The sequence below is a fragment of the Gadus chalcogrammus genome, chromosome 16 (assembly GCF_026213295.1).
Source record: "Gadus chalcogrammus isolate NIFS_2021 chromosome 16, NIFS_Gcha_1.0, whole genome shotgun sequence".
NCBI lineage: Eukaryota > Metazoa > Chordata > Actinopteri > Gadiformes > Gadidae > Gadus > Gadus chalcogrammus.
Window position 1 is genome coordinate 15591836 of NC_079427.1, and position 17812 is coordinate 15609647.

The 17812-nt window shown below is 42.5% G+C and overlaps 1 protein-coding gene across 1 annotated transcript; it reads left to right on the forward strand.

Moving 5' to 3' along the window:
• Window positions 1–1690: 1690 nt before the first annotated feature.
• Window positions 1691–17574, forward strand: tlcd2 (TLC domain containing 2). The gene is made up of 5 exons (XM_056611115.1): window positions 1691–1878; window positions 2038–2305; window positions 2419–2501; window positions 5078–5160; window positions 14936–17574. The coding sequence occupies exons 2-5, from the start codon at window positions 2127–2129 to the stop codon at window positions 15314–15316; spliced, it is 726 nt and encodes a 241-aa protein (XP_056467090.1). The 5' UTR covers window positions 1691–1878; window positions 2038–2126; the 3' UTR covers window positions 15317–17574.
• The last annotated feature ends 238 nt before the right edge of the window (window positions 17575–17812 follow it).

The window sequence follows — 17812 nt, forward strand, 5'->3', positions numbered from 1 at the left end:
ATGACCATTAAATCAAATGACTGGTGAGGACTTTTAGTTTTTGACACTGGAGGTTCATAAGTCCTTGGACTTTTTTTTCAGGTTTTATTCTGTATCTCAATTTCTTCTGCCATGGTGGTGTTGACATCTTCCCACTCCCCTCTTGCTGCGTTTGTCGGCCGTTGAAGTGTTGATTCAGCTGTTCCGTCAAAGCTTTCGATGCGTGTCCTCTGGGCCTCTCACATCCAACATTGTCATTCAGACAATGTGACATTTAATCATAAAGAAGGTGGTGGCTCTTCTTCCAACAAGGGACCTAATCTCCATGAGTGACCCCCTTACTCACGTAGTCTCTCCACTAGGTAATCTGCATCATTCTGTCATTGTAATATCTCAGTTGGTTATATCTTGTTCTATTTTCAAGCATGCACTGGTCCTCCACCTCTATTTTGAAGGTTCCCACAGCGTTGGATCCCACCTATTTTGATGACAATAGTCATGCTCTTGTCGACCTCGCTGCTGACAATACTAGACTGACATCCCAGACTGATTCGCAAATACATTTAAGTTTGGAACCTCTTAGTACATTATCGTTTTCCAAAGTGGGTTATCAAAGGGTGCAGACATACACCAGAGCAATTAAAGCATGACCTCTTGGATTTGTCTGGTTCCCAACCTTATTGCGATCAATAGAGTTAAATGTCTGCAAAATTGGAGATATGTTATGATTTGAAAACGAGCAGGAAGAGTTTGTATTTCTTGAATTTAAAAATGATCAACTGTCAACAACTCTACCACTTCCGATATCAAAAACTGAAAGTCAAAGTGGAAGACAAAACGGTCACACGCTACCGTTAAGAGATAGGCATGGGGAAATGTCATATAGCCTAATCTTCCAATCCACAAGATAATAACACATATTTGTATGATAATAATGTTGTGGAGGTGTGTGTATCCGACAGGGTCTGCTCTAGATGTTATGGCCGTATATCCTGCAGGAAGGTCAGGAGGTTTAATGATAACATTTACAAAGTTATTGTACATAAAGCTGTAGGCCTATCTTTAAGGTCCCTCCCATTCAAAGCCATGTGTACCACATCAAGTTTGGTGCCGGCCTCCATAAGGTTAAGCTTATCATCCTAGTGGACCTAAGCTCTGCACCCTGGTGGACACTGCTTTTGACATGCACTTGTTTGTTGTATTTTGTACTTGTATGTTGTCAGTCTCACATATCTTGCTGTGAGACAAGATATGTGAGTGTTTGAGATGCCCTGGGACCTTGAATTGTAAATTGTATTTAGTTTTATTTGAAATAGCTTTGTGCGTTCTTGGGCCAAATACTCCAAATTGTCTTCTTTATTATCTTTGCTTTTCATTAAAAAAAATATTATTTACCGAACAAAGAAACACGTATTTTTTTTCGCGTTTGATAACCACATGGTGTCGCTGCTGCACTAAAAACGTGGTATTTTTGTTTTTTTTTATTTGACGTGTAGCCATGGTAGACCCACGTCTTTCCCGTACAATATCAATACAAAGGCTCTAAAATACAGTTTCTGTTTGGAATTTTTCGTCACTACCTCGCAAAGAATACAGGCTAATATCGTCATGAGTTGTAGTAGTACTGAATACCATCAATGCGAATAGGGGCGTGGTTAACGCACGAGGGCTGCACTAGACGCGCCCCCTGATAGTAGGGAGGGACATCTGTTGTTATATAGTGTACTCTAAAAGTTACACAAGCAAGGAATGAGCTTTTATAATTGACCTGATCCACCTCAGGCGTTGAGCTTGCCCTCTAACACCACCTCATATCGATTCCAAAAAAGGAGATTCACCTTGACCACAGTCTATTGTCCCAGCTTCTTTGATTCGAATGTAAATCCTGAACACCTTGAGGTAAGTTGTTTTGACAGATTAATCAATTACGCCGTCTATGTTTGGAAAGCAGCCTGAATATATCTCTCAAAATTTGATGTTTGATGTAGGCTTACAATTTTTAAATAATTCGTCTGAAACTGTTTCTCAAGTAGAACGTCTTTCTTGGTCTTTCTTTAGGATATTCATCTTTCATTGTTTTTGGAATATTGGGATTCCACAAAGTGAGGGACATCGACCACCAGCTTTTCCACAAAAGCCAATACACCATGGAGTTAAATTCAGTGATTTTAACAACTGCTGGGTCCGCGGTTTTTTTCCGATTGGTAAATAATGCGTTCGGACAACTACCAATGCCAGAATCTGCGTGCAAAAATGCATGGAGATGGAGAAATATCTGTACATCGTTTGTCCACAGTATCATCACTGGCATCTGGGCAGTACTCTGGTAAGTCGTTTTTGGCACTCAATTGGCCTTGTTATGTTTTTTTATTGTTATTTTTAAATCACTAATTGAACTGGACCGCATTCTTTTGGTTAAAATTTCTTCTTTCTTTTCAGCTTTTTCCTTCACCCACAGATGGCTGAAGATTTAATTGAGACCCATTCTGTTTTTTCTCACGCGTTGGTTTCAGTTTCAATTGGTGAGTACGACCCTTTGATTGGGATGAGAGGAGGGACAAGGACAACTCCATACATTCTCCCAATGTATTCGAGCGATCTGTTTTTTTCAAAAGTCTTACCGTAGCTTAAAATGTAGGCCTATTAGCCAGACAAATTGCATACAAATAACAGTGTATTAGAATATTTGTGGTGCACGTATCTTACAAAATGGGTGCACTTTCTCTAACCTCATTACCAAAAAAGCACATTTTAATTTTTTGGTAAACTGTTGCCATGTGTATCTGAAATAAATGGACAGTCTATTTCCCTGTCCTCCTTCAAACTCACTTTACAACATTCAGCATCACAAGAGTCTTGTAAACCAATCCCCTTCTCTGTATCTGTGTCGCTCAACACTGGCTCCCCCAGAATTCTCAGAATGTCCTGCATTCCTAGTGAAACAGCGGTTGTAGCTAAAATCAATGGAGGGCATTCTTGGTTCGTCCCAGGCACCAAACTAGTCCCATACTGCCCACATCCCACACCCATGTGGATAACCAGTGCATGATCTCAGAGGACTTATGCCCGCTGTCTGCTGCAACTGTATCTATGGAGGGAAGTCATGCCCCCCGCCCCCCTGCCAACACCCGCAGCGAGTGGAACCGCTTCCTTTATGCCCCCCCTGGTCCCCACCCACGGCATGGTCTGATTCTGGGGGACACAGCGGACTCCAAGGTCTATTGTATACTCAGCCATTCAGCTCTGTCCTGACTGTGCCAGGCTTCAAACTGCACATTTGCATTTGGACGGTCAGTCATTATGCACTTGGTGGCTTTAGGCCCAACCCCAGGCTCATACAACGGACAGACTGAGGGCGCACTCGCACTAGGCAAAGTTGCCCTGTACCGTACTCGAGTACAATTGCCCCCACCCCCCGCTGTGCTGCTGGCCTGCGCTCACACAAGGCAATCTCATCTGGGCCTGAGTACGGTTGCCTCTTGTAAAAACGTCATCACGTCTTAATACGTCAGCGGCAAGCGTCCGCTGCTTAGTAGAACAACAATGGAGAACAACACAGAGAACACAATTGGCACTTTACTGACTATGTTGTTTTTGAAACCGTTCTACCTCAGATTCAGCCCTCTCTCACTTAGCGTTTTTACACTGCCAAATATGCCGTTTTATGCACGCCTTTTTCGCGGTGCGGTCCCCGCGTTTACACTGCCCGAGGTAAATTACCTGCTTGAGCTAGCACCCCAATTTACCCTCCCGGACCCTGCACACATTGGCGGTTTATTGGGTTTCATTCTGTTGCAAATGTGACAGCTCCGCGTTTCAAACGGGGGGGCTTGGGTAGGGGTGTTGCTGTACAGCAATATCATCATGAGCAGTTCTAACTGGAGAGAAAGTGAAATCTGCGAGCTGCTGATCATGTGAGAGGGTGATGCAGTCGTGTTAAACAAAGACGTTGAAAGATCGTGCGATCTACGAGAAAGACGCAGAGGAACTTTCCTTACGAGGCTTTTGTCAGGATAAAAAGCAAGTGGTTCGTACTTGAGTACAGTACAGATGGCCTAGTGTGAGTGCACCCTTAAAAGGAAGGAGCAAGTCGACTTCCATCGAGCTTCCTCAACATCTCTGTTGCTATAAACTGGGTTAAACCTCTGACCTCTTTTTTTTGTGCGATTCCGTTGTACCTGTTGACCGATTCACAAATGCATATTTTAGTTTTTGATTTTCCAATGGGCGGCAACAACCGGTTAGGGTCAACTCTAACCCAGGGGAACACATCTTTGTTGTTTATGAAAAAAAAATGAAACACTGCTCCCATAGGCCGCTTCATCCTAGCAAACCTGCCCGAGATTAGCTAAACAACTGTGATTGGCCCAACCTGGGACAGGCCTTCTGGAAATCTGTCTGAAAGGAAGGGGGCCGGACGCATGTGCGAGAGAATAATAGATGAGCTGCCATACTCGCCTGGGGCCCACCAAAAGGTTTAGTACTATTTGCTTGTTCTCGGTGCACATAGATGTAAACAATTATGGATTGAAGTGTCAAAAACACTAAGAGTCTGTTGGTTTCTTATGCGGGATACTATCCTCAATGTGTGGAGCAACCTAAAGATCGGAACAGTAAGAGGAAAGAAAATCAGTTTATAAATTAAAAAAAAACGAACACAGCAGCTCATGTTTTTGAGTTAAAAACAAAATCCATATTAAATTCTCATAAGGCCTATAGTCCCACATTGACCGATGGATGTGTTTTTATCATATTCACAAAAGAGGGTTCATTCTTACCCCCCCCCTCCCGTCCTTCCTCATCTTAAACGCCTCATTGTTTTTCCAGTGTTTGAAAAGCAGTTTCCATGGCTACAGCCGATAGCTGGTGGGGGGTAGGTGGGCATTGTATAAATAGATCCTCATCAAGCCACATCTTGGTTGCCTTACCCGTTGTAGTCATGGAAGCAGGGTCCGACACTGACACGCATGATGTTGGAAGAGGCTGCTCTTGAGCTATAGGAGGCCGACTAGCATTTGGAGGGTTTATGATTATGAGTTGGTGCATCAAAAGCCTAAAAGAAGAGGACAAAACTGACTAACACCGGATGTCTTCACAGGTTATTTCATCTATGACTTCTTTGACATGGTGGTGCACCAGAAGCTCAGTCAGTCCTGGGAACTTCTCTTTCATCATGTGGTGGTAAGTGATTCAGCCAAGAGCTGAAGACTGAGCAAACACAATGGTCAAGGGAAGTCTTGGGAGAGTATCTTGTGGGCTGATATCAGTTAATCATTAACAAAAAAAAGTCCAGATATACACCAGTTTTGATCCCCTTATTTAAGCCTTGACCGGCTTTACAGCCAAGTATGTGTCTTACAGAACCCTCCCCCAATCTCCTATGAGGCTAACCGCCCATCTTTTTATCAACAACCTGAGCTCTGTCAAAATAACCCAAAGACCAGTGGCAATGACAGGGTTTCCCGGAAGCAAATGTAAATAATGTAACGAAAGGCATTCACATGAGTTGAAGAGACACTCATATTGGGCATTGTCTAAAGATGTTTGTTTGAGAAAGAGGCTTAGTTTGTTCCATGTGGTTTTAGGTAAAGGAGAACAGATCTTCATGCTTAGTCTCTGTGTTCATGAATCGAGACAGAAACCGTAGATGTGGGCTTGCAGTCCTTTTATTCTTCGTATGTGACATTCCAGTGCTTCATTGAATGTGCATAGGCACGTTGCATAACGGGTTGTAATGTACGCATACAGCAATAAGGCAACTGAGTAACCGCTCAAGGAATTTAAAGCAGCCATATTATTTATACTGGTATGGGGTGCACATTTATTTATATTAGTGATCACTCTCACTGCAGTAGTTCGGAATCTGACTACAGTAATAGTCACTCAGACAGCAGTAGTAACTCGCAGCATTATTCTCACTGCAATTCGAGTGACACTCACTGCAGTTGTAGTGACCCTCACTGCCGTAGTACTGAATCAATCTAAAAGCCATATTAGTGACTCACTGCAGTGACTCTCACGACCGAAGTTGAGTATCTTGCTGCAGTACTAGTGGCTTTCACTGCAATAGTACTGTCCCTGACTGCAATAGTACTGACTCTCACAGCAGCAGTCGGGACTCTCACAGCAGTACTCGTGGCTTTCACTGCAGTGACTCTCACTGCAGTAGTAGCTGCTCTCACTGCAGAAGTAGTGACTGGCCCTGCAGTAGTTGTGACCCTCACTGCAGTGGTACTGACTCCAACAGCAGTAGTGGCTCCTACAGCAGTAGTAGAGGCCATTCAGTAGTTGTGATTCTCACTGCAGAAGTAATGACTCTCACTGCAGTACACCCTTATTCAGTTAAGAGTGGGCGGGTTAATGTTGTTTTCGCCTTCCCTCTCTGGGAGCGAAGTCAGAAGGAGCCCCAACTTGGCTGGCAGCCCTCAGATGGTCATCACACTGTGGGGAGAAAACGGCGAGGACCTTACCTTTCTCCCCTTTCTCTACCCCTAAACTGGGTCAGCTTGTCTCGCTCCCCCTCAACACCCGGGTATCTGCCAGTGTTTTTTGTTTTTTATTCCTCTCGCCTTCCTGTTCCAGTGATGTGCAGCCCTGTATTTAGTAACTTAGTCCCTCTTCTTTTTTTTTTTGGAGGATTAATAGAAAACAAAGATGTATTTGGATAGGAACGGGTGGAAAGAGGAAATACTTGTTGTCTTTTAATGTGCTTCATAAGTCATTGTTATTACTCATGGTGGGCTGAACTCTCTAATGGGTGATCAATCATACGTGTGTGTGTTGTGTGTGTGTGTGTGTGTGTGTGTGTGTGTGTGTGTGTGTGTGTGTGTGTGTGTGTGTGTGTGTGTGTGTGTGTGTGTGTGTGTGTGTGTGTGTGTGTGTGTGTGTGTGTGTGTGTGTGTGTGTGTTACCTACAATTTGACAAATGCCTTGAGAGTTAAAGCCACTTGCAGCTATGCCATCAGCAATAGGAAAATCATCATGACAGTACTGAATGTGAACCATTCATACAAACCATGTTATTTCCATTCCATAATGTTAATCATTCTGAGTGCTGTATGAATACATTACTGGCTAAAGAATCTGACACAGACCCTATTGTTGAATTGCTTCACGTCTGATTGACACCGATTACAGGGTCTTTGGAGTCCACTGCTTCTGGTTTTTCCATTTTAATAGGAACACGCAGCTGTGGAATACTGTAGGACCACAAGAACTCAGTGCGGAAATTAGCTTGTGGAAGCGGTTGTGGAAGGAAAGAAACTTTCCTATAGCATTTTAGCCGAGTACTTGATTATCTTTTGTGGCCAAAGATATAAAAATGTTTTCACCCTTATTAACTCTATTGTAACAATCTCTAATTGCTTATCTTCTTGTTGCTATTCTATCGCCTCAGTGTTTTCCAAGACCGTTTCCTGTACCTAGCTGACCTCATTCGAATGGCTGCTCTTGTCTCTAAAGTTCTTATTATTTTACTCTTACACTGTATAAAAAAAAAGTTCTTACTCTAGAACTTGCTGGACGAGGGGAATAACAAAAAATCTTTCCATTCCATTTTCAAATTATTCCTCCCTTGTTACTTAGTTCAGAGTTGCAGTCTGCTAGTGTCGAAGAAAGACCCAGAACATGCGACTATTTCCACATCTAGCACAATTGAGGCTGATAATTATGGGCGTCCGTATCCTCTGTTAGTTCATGACCTTTAACCTTAGCTTGTCGAACTGTTATTCAGACACCGGATGCAGTCATGGCAGTGAGGTCATTAAAATACACGTTAAAAAAATGTATTTGAACAAAATGTACATCAGTACTATGGCACTGTCAAACAGAGCTGGCTGGAAAATGTGTATTTGGATTAATTCTGTCCTTATACACCGGCTATTCCGTTGCTGAAACAAGGGAAGTCTTCCAAACCATGCTTGGAAATACTAAGTCAGTGGCGTTACGGTTACCCGGAATACAAACCCCAGTGCGTTAGGATAATTTTCCTTCATGGAGATAACATGTCCATCTTGGTGGATGTCTCTCCACAAATACCATCACCCTTTTCTCATTAGGTGGAATTGAGTTTATGAGAGTCAAGGTAGCCAACGAGTCTCCCATTGGCTAATGTCAGCAACATCACGAGGGAGCGCATGCGGTTTCCAATCACATCTGTTCGGCTTTTCCCCTGTCCAGTCTTATCAGACAACAGCCTCAGCTTTTTTCGTTCTGTTAAAGTCAGAGGATGTATCACCAGGCCTTTGGGCTTCAGCCTGTTGGACTGAGGCGCATGTTGGTATTTTATGAATGAATCTATCTGTGGTGACACTGCATAGCACTGTGGTGACGGCCCAGGGTTTTCTCTCTCCAGGTAGTTCAACCAGAATAACTCGTCTTTACCAGAAGCCTTATCTTCCCGGCCCATCAGGTTTTCCTGGCTTCGCCTTATCTTTTCACTGTTTATTTTAGCCCCCCGTTGTCATCTATACCTACAATGTAGTACGGCAGCTATGAGACATTGCATCATATTGGTTTTGCGGGGAGCTTCTATGGAAGCATCCATGGTATGAAGTATCTTAACCACAACCTTAAAGCCTTTCATAAACCTGATTATCTCTTTTAAGCCCTGACTGCATCTTCTCTGGGCTGCCTGGATTTTCTTGGTGACTTGAGGGGAGTTTAGGACTGTTTCCATATATGCCTGAAATGGGGGTTTTCCCCTCGAGGGGTGGCTCTCTTTAAACTAACATTATCCAGTATAGCCGGAGCCATTTGCAGAACAGTGGACAAATACCAGTGACTTTAATCTGATCCAGAGAGCCGCCACCAACAATTGCAGGGTGCGTAGGAGTGCTCTGATGTGGGAGAACTTGGGTATGTTGAAGACGAGCCTAGTTGCTGCATTCTGGGTACATACACTAGGTCCAGGTCAGAGTGCAGAGTAGAGAAGAGAAAGAGGGGTGTGTGTGTGTGTGTGTGTTGCAGGGGAACCCTCATCCAGCATAGATTTTCAGCCACGATGACAGACATCTGGTCTCCACATGAACCACAGTCTAAGGAAATAGACACGCACGCACGCACACACAGGCAGGCAGTGACTCCCAAACACATATGTACACGCACCGTGTTTTTAAGGTGATTACATTAATAATGTATTCGCCCTCTCTTGTTCCTTAGTTCTCATTGTTGTCCTTTCTGTTAATTATTATCATCAGTTCATGTTCTCTGTTAAAATTCTCTCTCTCTCTCGCTCTCTCGCTCTCTCGCTCTCTCTCGCTCTCGCTCTCTCAGCCCCCTATAATTCATCCAGCAGCCTTTGTCTCCTCTTCAGTTCCCTACCCCCATTCGCCCTGACTCTTCCACACATCCCCACTTTTTTTTTTTTTTTTTCTCCCCTTCCTCCCAGTGTGCTCCGCTCTCCTGCGCTGGGATTTAGCATTATTTGCCTTGGTGTGATTGGTTAGGTTTTTTAACGCTCATACCTTATTGCGTAACTCTCAGACCAAAAATTCCAGTGAAAGAGATGTTTGACATTGGCTGATCCATTGGCATGAACACTATTTGGGGGGGTCGAGGAGCATAGTCATGTTGAGGTAGGGAAACTAGTTTAAGGAACAGCTAGGTGGGGCACTTGGGATCTACTGGGTCTTTGCTACGCCCGATGACTCAGACATGCTGGTAATTCCCTACCCGGTCCCTCCTGAAATTCCAACCCACCTACACATCCTGGCCGAGCATGTAATTGTGTGTGTGTGTGTGCTTGTGTACATGCGTAACAGTATGCACACAGTAAGAATCTACAGTTTGCACGTCAAACACACAATGTAAGGTAGTTTAGTTTCAGGCAATTCATTCTGTTCTCTGCTGTGATGGGGATGCAGGTGAAAACAATTATCAATGTTATTTCAGTGACTTTCTGTCAGAGCAAACGGATGAGTATTCATGAAAATGAAATTCCGTGGTGGAGTGGCTGGAGTCAGCTGACAGCTGGCTGATCTCCGGCCTGTTGTCGGACTGAGGCTAACACAGGTCTCATGACGGTGGCCACGGCCTTCAGCTGTGTGTGTGTGTGTGTGTGTGTGTGTGTGTGTGTGTGTGTGTGTGTGTGTGTGTGTGTGTGTGTGTGTGTGTGTGTGTGTGTGTGTGTGTGTGTGTGTGTGTGTGTGTGTGTGTGTGTGTGTGTGTGAACACAAACTTAAGGGACAAAGTCTGACAGTACATGGTTATACTATGTTTAAATGCTTGTGACCATGAGTGAATGGTGATGCATTCATGAGCCTATATGCATCTCTTTTAAGGCCTTTTCGTAGCGTTTTGTAATAATCCCATTTAGTTTTCCCAGAGTAAAGTCAAGCCCCATCCTTGATGCTCCTCGCCAAACATCTGACCAGGACCAGATGGTAACAGATCCCTGTTCCCATATCCCTAAACTTTCCCAATTTCCTTATTACAAAACCAAAGCTTTTTGGGTATTAAGGCAGAACAACTGGATGACCGAATAGCTTCGGCCATTTTCTTTTTATTTGTTGTGATGCAACAAGAAGAAGTCATGCTGTTTTATACAAGATATCGAACTTCCTCCTGGTACATTCCCTGCTTTCACTCCTAATAAGGCCAATAACGCTGGTGATTGGCAGCATGAAGCTGTGTCCTGGTCACGTCTGGTCATCTGCTCAGTTGCATGATTTGCTGTTATGCTCCTAACGAAAATAAATCTGAAAACGGTGTTGATTTATTTCACTGCCAAGAAGGTTTGGCAGAAAAGTTTAAATCTATAGTTTGAATCGATTTCATACATGCGGGATGACGATGGTTTTCATAGCCAGCATGCCAGATGGAAATGTGTGTGTGTGTGTGTGTGTGTGTGTGTGTGTGTGTGTGTGTGTGTGTGTGTGTGTGTGTGTGTGTGTGTGTGTGTGTGTGTGTGTGTGTGTGTGTGTGTGTGTGTGTGTGTGTGTGTGTGTGTGTGTGTGTGTGTGTGTGTGTGTGTGTTTTAAATAATCAAGTCTAGACGGCCTTGATAATCTACATACATATCTCATCTCACCATTTGCCATTCAATCCTCTTGTTTAACATTGTCCAATGTCCATAGGTTCTGAACATGTCTTGCAGTCCTGCCTACACTCTGTTGTTATCACAGTTGTTTTGTTTGGGGAAATGTATTGTTACTTTGACTTAAGATTTTCCTGTACACGCCAATAAATCCTCTTTCACTTCTTTACCGAAGACTTTTGAAAGATTCGTGAAAAATGTACAGAGATCATCACTAATCAACATAATAATAATAATAATAATAATACATTTAATTTAGAGGCGCCTTTCAAGGCACCCAAGGTCACCTTACAGAGCATAAAGTCATAAATCGTTTGAAAACAAGACATTGTTGAAAAATAATAATAATAAATAAATAAATAAAACAAAAACAAGACAAAACAAAAAAACAAACAAACAAACAATCAAGACAGTGATCAGTTAGACGTTGTGTCTAACTGATCACTGTGTCTAAATGACAATAGTGTTGGACATACTGGTTAAGGTAGCCTTTACATGTTGCTTTAACATGGCAACCACACAGTCAGAAAGACACCAGCCTGGAAATATCCATACATACATTTGCATAGAAAGGTTCAACGCTCTGCATATGAACGAATCCTCACTGGGATCAGTCAGAATGTCTAATTGAGCCCAGTGGGAGGCCATTATTGGAAACAAACAGAAATACAGCACTGTTATTCAGCCCTTTTTGTTTCATTTAGATAGGATCTGGCCTTTTTAGGCATATGCCCTTTCTGTCTTTTTTTTAACTTGACTTACCTGTTTACAGCAATTATTTGTTGGAACTGGCATAGCCATACATCAGATGTAGGGGACTGGTATGAGGTGTGAGAAATTCTGTTTGAGTTGACTCTGTATGAGCCAACATTGATCTTATACGAATCAGACCTGTCTTAGAATCTCTTCCATGCATCTTGGAATCGCTTCCAATGCATCTTGCCTACCAGTCAGTTGCAAAATTGCAAAGTTGCATTTGAAAACTCACTCACTCACTCACTCACTCACTCACTCACTCACACATACAGAGCAGGTTAAAACACCTGTTTTTTAGTCTAGTTACTCCCAGTCTTCATACTACCTTACCACGTTCATGCAAATCCATGAAGGTGAATACTTAAAATATAGTCAGGTGTCCGTCACCTTTTGACCCACTATGAAAACGGTTGTCTGTGTCGGTCTTGTTGTTGACGTGTAGCCTCTTGTGTGAAGCACCAGACTTAACAGGGTTTTAGCTGGACAACGTCAGCTCATGCTGATTCATGTTGGGCTTCAACAAGGGGATTACATGGCTTTACCAAACCCGGCGTTCACCCCCCGGTCACTGACAGAACGGGGCTGTGTTTTTTTTGGCATCATTTATATCAATAGTGAGACATAGATGGCCAACATATGCTCTCGTAGCCGGGTTGAGGTTGGAACCATTGTCACCCTAGGATGGACGTTTGCTGGCTAAACGGGATGATAAGCCTGTATTTGTGTCCCTTTTGTCTGTTAATAATTGCCTGAAAACATGCCTTGAAGTGAAGTGCTCTTCATCATGATGTGTGGGTAGAAAAAAACTGTTGAGCTGCTTCGACCTTAAGCTGGCGTCACACCGCCTCGCGGCAGCTCACCGCCTCCATTCATTTCAATGAGGGAAGGGCGGCAGAGGGGAGGCGGTTACAAAAGCGGCTGTTGGACCAGGAAGCGGTTGTAGCCCACGTGAACGCGCACAGATTTTGCCCTACCGCTCAGCTTTCCCCGCGTCGAACCTTTCGGCGGCAGCCGCCCAGCGGCGACAGCGGTAGCAGCCGCTTTTGGAAACCCCTGGCCCTTCACACCGCCACGCTGAACCCTCCGGCATCCAGGCGGTTACATGGGCGGTTATCGCGCGGCGGTGTGCAAGCAGCTTTAGGGTTGGATTGTTGCTGTGCTTCTTTGTATTTTCAGTTAGGTGTCCCATTACAACAGGCGATGTTATCAGTGTCGTGGAAGTTATGGTAAACACTACCGCTTATTTTTATGTCCTTCAAACATCATAAAGAGGAGGCCACCATCATAAAACCTTAGGGAACAACCTTTTCACTCTTAAATCTACACACTTGTATAACGCTTACATAAAATACTCATCAGTTGTCAAGGTCTAGAACCTCTGGGGCCTGATTTAAATGTTTAGGTTTCTTTTATCAAGCTCATTGTGTTTCACATTCAAATTACGTTATGGTATGAACTGTGCGTGCGACTGCACTTGCCCCTACCTCAGTGGTTATCCTATTTAGAAATTGTTGATGATAAAACAGAAACTGACAACACACTAAAGTAAGGGTGACTCCAGAAATCTGGACCCACCCCATGTAGAAAAAAACTGTGTGCCTGTTTGCAGGCACTTATTAAGTGCATGTATGGCTGCACTTGCTGACCTCAAACCCGAAAGGCCATATCAGATGTTTGGCTTGGCTACATCTATTTTAGAAGTGGTCGTGAAGTATACCTGCCATACCCTAGTGGAATTTCAATGAGGAGGGTTCCGGAGTTTAAATTAGTCTTGTCGCTTACGTCAAAATCTCTGCTACATATAGGACTTGTTTATCAGAATGCATCATGTTTTTGTTGTTATTGCTGATACTACGCCCTTTTGTGGTGCCACGAGATAGTTGTGTTAATGTAAAGCCTTAAATTAACGTAAATGTACTGTGACCTAGGTATATCACGATTAATTACTTAACAATTAATTACTTAAAATCCTATCCTTTTATACTTCTGACATTTTTTATTGTAATTACTACAGCTATCTCTTTTAGTAAAAATGTATTGTAACTTCATTATTGTAATTATTCCCCACCACGTTTATCCATGCATGTGTTTTTCCATGCATGTGTTTTTCCACTGTTTGCTAAAGATGTGTGTGTACCAATGGCGCGCACAGTGCTGTTCCTCCAAGTGTGTCTTCATGTATTTTACACATCTTGCCCTCTTTCTCGCTCTTTCTCTCTCACGCGGCCCGCCCACTCCCTGCTCCCTCCCTCTCCTAACCCTATAGCGCCCCACCCTATAGCTTTAGCTGTTGTGCGTTTCACACGCAACAGTACATCGTGCTCACGTGTCCTGTTTCCAAACATGGCACCAGTTCTTTGGCCCTGACCTTTCACTCACTGAGGGATAAACAGATGCAAGGTGAAGACTGTTCATTCTCAAAATACCAATAGTTGGACAATAGGCCACGCTTTATTTTATAATTAATTAGTTCTCAAACTGCCCCAACCGTTGTTCACAGCATCCGATAAGCACTTTTTATTTTTTCTAAATGCCTATATTTGTATCAGAATACCCTTTTGTCCTCTTCTAGATGGTAATTAGGCTGGTGGATTTATGAATGGTTTAGTTACGGCTTCTGGCAAGTCTTGCCAGGGATTCGGGAATCCCTTTTGGCGCCAAATGCTTTTCTGTTGTGCAGATTTTCCACCTGCCACAACACTAATGTGGGAGGGTATGAAGCCTGCACGCCTTTCTCGGCTTAATGTTGTTTTTCTCGCTATTATCGAATTTTCGGTTCAGCTAAATTCTCTGTAGTTGGCTCATGGCGGCTGCCGCCACCTAGTGGCTATTTGTTGATTACATCACAGGCGTTTCATAAGAATTGAATTCCAAAGGTCATTGTCATGCTCTGTCTTACTCTCAGATTGGAAGAAGATATTACATTATTTGTTTTCAAGTTTCCACATCAAGTGCTAGCCTGCCGATCAATCAGCTTTTTGTTTTCATTCCGAAAGTTTAAGGCCTGCAGCTATGCGTTTTGTAAACGTATGAAGCTAACTCACTCAGTCGCTCACTTTCTCTGTCTCTGTCACCTCTCACCTCTCTCAAATGATTGGCCTGTAAAAAAATAAGCAAATGGCAAAATGACCAACCTCTGTCTCTGTCTCTCTTCACCCCGCGCAGGTGATCACGTGCTTTGGCATCTCGGTGCTGTCCTTCCGCTTCGTGGGCTTCGCCGTGGTGGCCCTGCTGGTGGAGATCAACTCGGTGTTCCTGCACCTGCGGCAGATGCTGCGCATGGCTGACCTGGCGTCGGGCACCCCCTACCGGGTCAACAGCATCGTCAACCTGGGCACCTACGTGGTGTTCCGCATCAACACGCTGGCCTGGATGACGCGCTGGCTGGTGCTGAACCGGGACAACGTGCCCCTGGTGTCCTACACGGTGGGCAGCGTGGGCATGGCCATCATGACCGCCATGAACATCGTGCTCTTCTGCCGCCTGCTGCGCAGCGACTTCCTGAAGAGCAGTGCGCGGGAGGGCAAGAAGGAAAAGGAGATGTGAGCAGGAGGAGGAGGTGGCGATAAGAGGAGAAGGAGGATGGGGAGGAGCAGCAGCAGGAGGAGGTGGTTGTGTAGGAGAGATCCGGTTGATTCCCAGACATAGTTTTGCCGTATATATATGTATACACACACGTGTATGTACTATATCAGTCTCAACACTTTGTACAATAATGCCTGATTCTTTTTTTTTGGAAATTGTGGATTGTCACACAAGCGTCCGTTGTGCCTACAAAGACAACAGTTCTTAGTGAATTACCTCGTTTTGGCCCACTGTATCCGAATATCTGTGCTAGGAAGTTGGGAGGAGCACATAGGAACAGCACATACAGACATGCTTTGTGCAGAGCTTTCCACGGCCATGGTTTGCTTGTGGCTCCATGGGAATGGGCAAGCTATTGTGAAGCCTCACATGCTGGCTGAGTATCGCCTGAGAATATGTAAGAATTAATGAAGAAAAAAAAGTCAATGTGCAGTACAACCTTGTAAGCTAACTCGGGTATAATATAATATTGGATACTCTACAAACAAAGTAAACACTGTTAATGAGACCATTTTGAAGTATGCCACATTCAGTATGTGGAACAAGTAATAACTGTTCAGCTAAACATTATTTTCAAAGGTAATAATTTTCTCTTCTATCACATACTTTGGAGTATGTGGAGTCTTAAAATGTCTCAATTAACTGAAGCACTGAAGTCTTAACTAAACATGCTTGATACCTCAGGGACTATATATGCTTTTGCTTTCTCTCTTGCTTATTACAAACCTTGCTCTAAATGTTAATGTCTCTTTTTAAGGAATAGTTGTCTTTCGTATGTGGCAGTTCGAGACAAACTGGACAGTGTCTTGCAGTTGCATTGTAGTAAGATTTTCCTAGCTATTAGTAATTGGACTATAAGATGAACATTCAGACGGAGTAGACGGCTGCTTGTTATTGTTGTTGTTGTTCTACTGTTGGCATACAGAGGGCGCTGCACTCCATACTATTACCTCATTGGCTACAAAACATTTTTCATAACCTCAATACGTTTCAGTGCTATTTTACTATTTTACTATAAGTATAGGCCTATTAACATGCAGGAGCTGTTGCTTTTGTCCTTTTTTTTTAATATATATACATATATATTAGTGATTGGAAAGGAATTAATCAGCTTAAAATCGCATACAAGCACTACCATTATGCCTTTTGTACCGATTTCCATCCTGGCATAATTTCTTAAAACTGTGTTAACATTGTGTAAAAAAATTAAGCTATTCTTTTTTAATGGTTTATCGTATATGGATATTTTTGTATAATTGTAATTTATTTGTGCTAAAAGTTGTGAAGAAAAACTTTTGTAAAAGGATAAAAAAAAGAAAATCTGCTTTGCCATTTGTGCAGTTTATTTGTTTACTTTAATTGATATTAAATGTTAAAGCCATGATATGGTCCAGCACTGTGCTTCAGGTCTCTCTTTATTTTTTGGGATTTTCTGAACTAAAATAGTTTGCCCTGTTGTGTGAAACAGCATGTCAATATTGATATTGGCTGTTGGTGATCCTAAAGAGGGCTACAAGTATGTGGGTGCACAGTGATGGGTAGTCTAATTTGCTGCCCTATAGAATAATTGCATTTGAATGATAGGCTTGGCCTCGAAGTTACTGGTTTATGACTTCAGGAAATAGCTGAATGAAACATGTTATCCACTAATCCTAATCAGCCCAAAGTATTGGGATGCAGTGATTTCCAAATGTACTTACTATTGACATGTTTGTATAAGAAAAGCTTAATTTGTGCTGTGTTTTTTTGATTTGTCTATCGACATACATTTATTCAGTTCCATTTCTGCAATCTCTTCAGGCAGCTTTACCTTTTGCAGCTTTCCACCCTGAATATGAATGTGTTTATTGTTATTAATGACTGTATGTTGCCATTTGATGGTTTCCACTTCTGCTTTGTGCCTCCGTGATTTTTTTTTCATGCTACTATCCCAAATCATTGTCCTTCTCTCACCATTTGACTAACGATTTGTATTATGGTAAAGATGAGATTCTGTCCAAGACCTATTTTTCTTTTACAATATGAACAGTTTGTTTAATCTTTTCGTTATTGACATTTTATTGGACTAGACATGTAAAGAAGGGTTAATGTAAAATGGGATGGACTTGAGTGAAGTGGTTTGATTATCTTATGATTATTTGTGATTTACCTTTCTTTTTTTTCTTGATGAGGTGTAAATCGTTGGAATTGACGGTGTTTTTTATATATATATATATATATATATATATATATATATATATATATATATATATATATATATATATATATATATATATATATATATAAAAAGAAGCCTGTTGGACTGAACGATTATGAATTGATTTGGGCAATATTAAGCATTGTTATTGCGAAGGTTAAAGGTGTTTTAACCTAACTATAAGCCTAGAATAATGGTACACGTGTTTATTAATGGTTAATTATGCAGGTTTTTGACTCCAGTGTATTTATCCAGTGTGA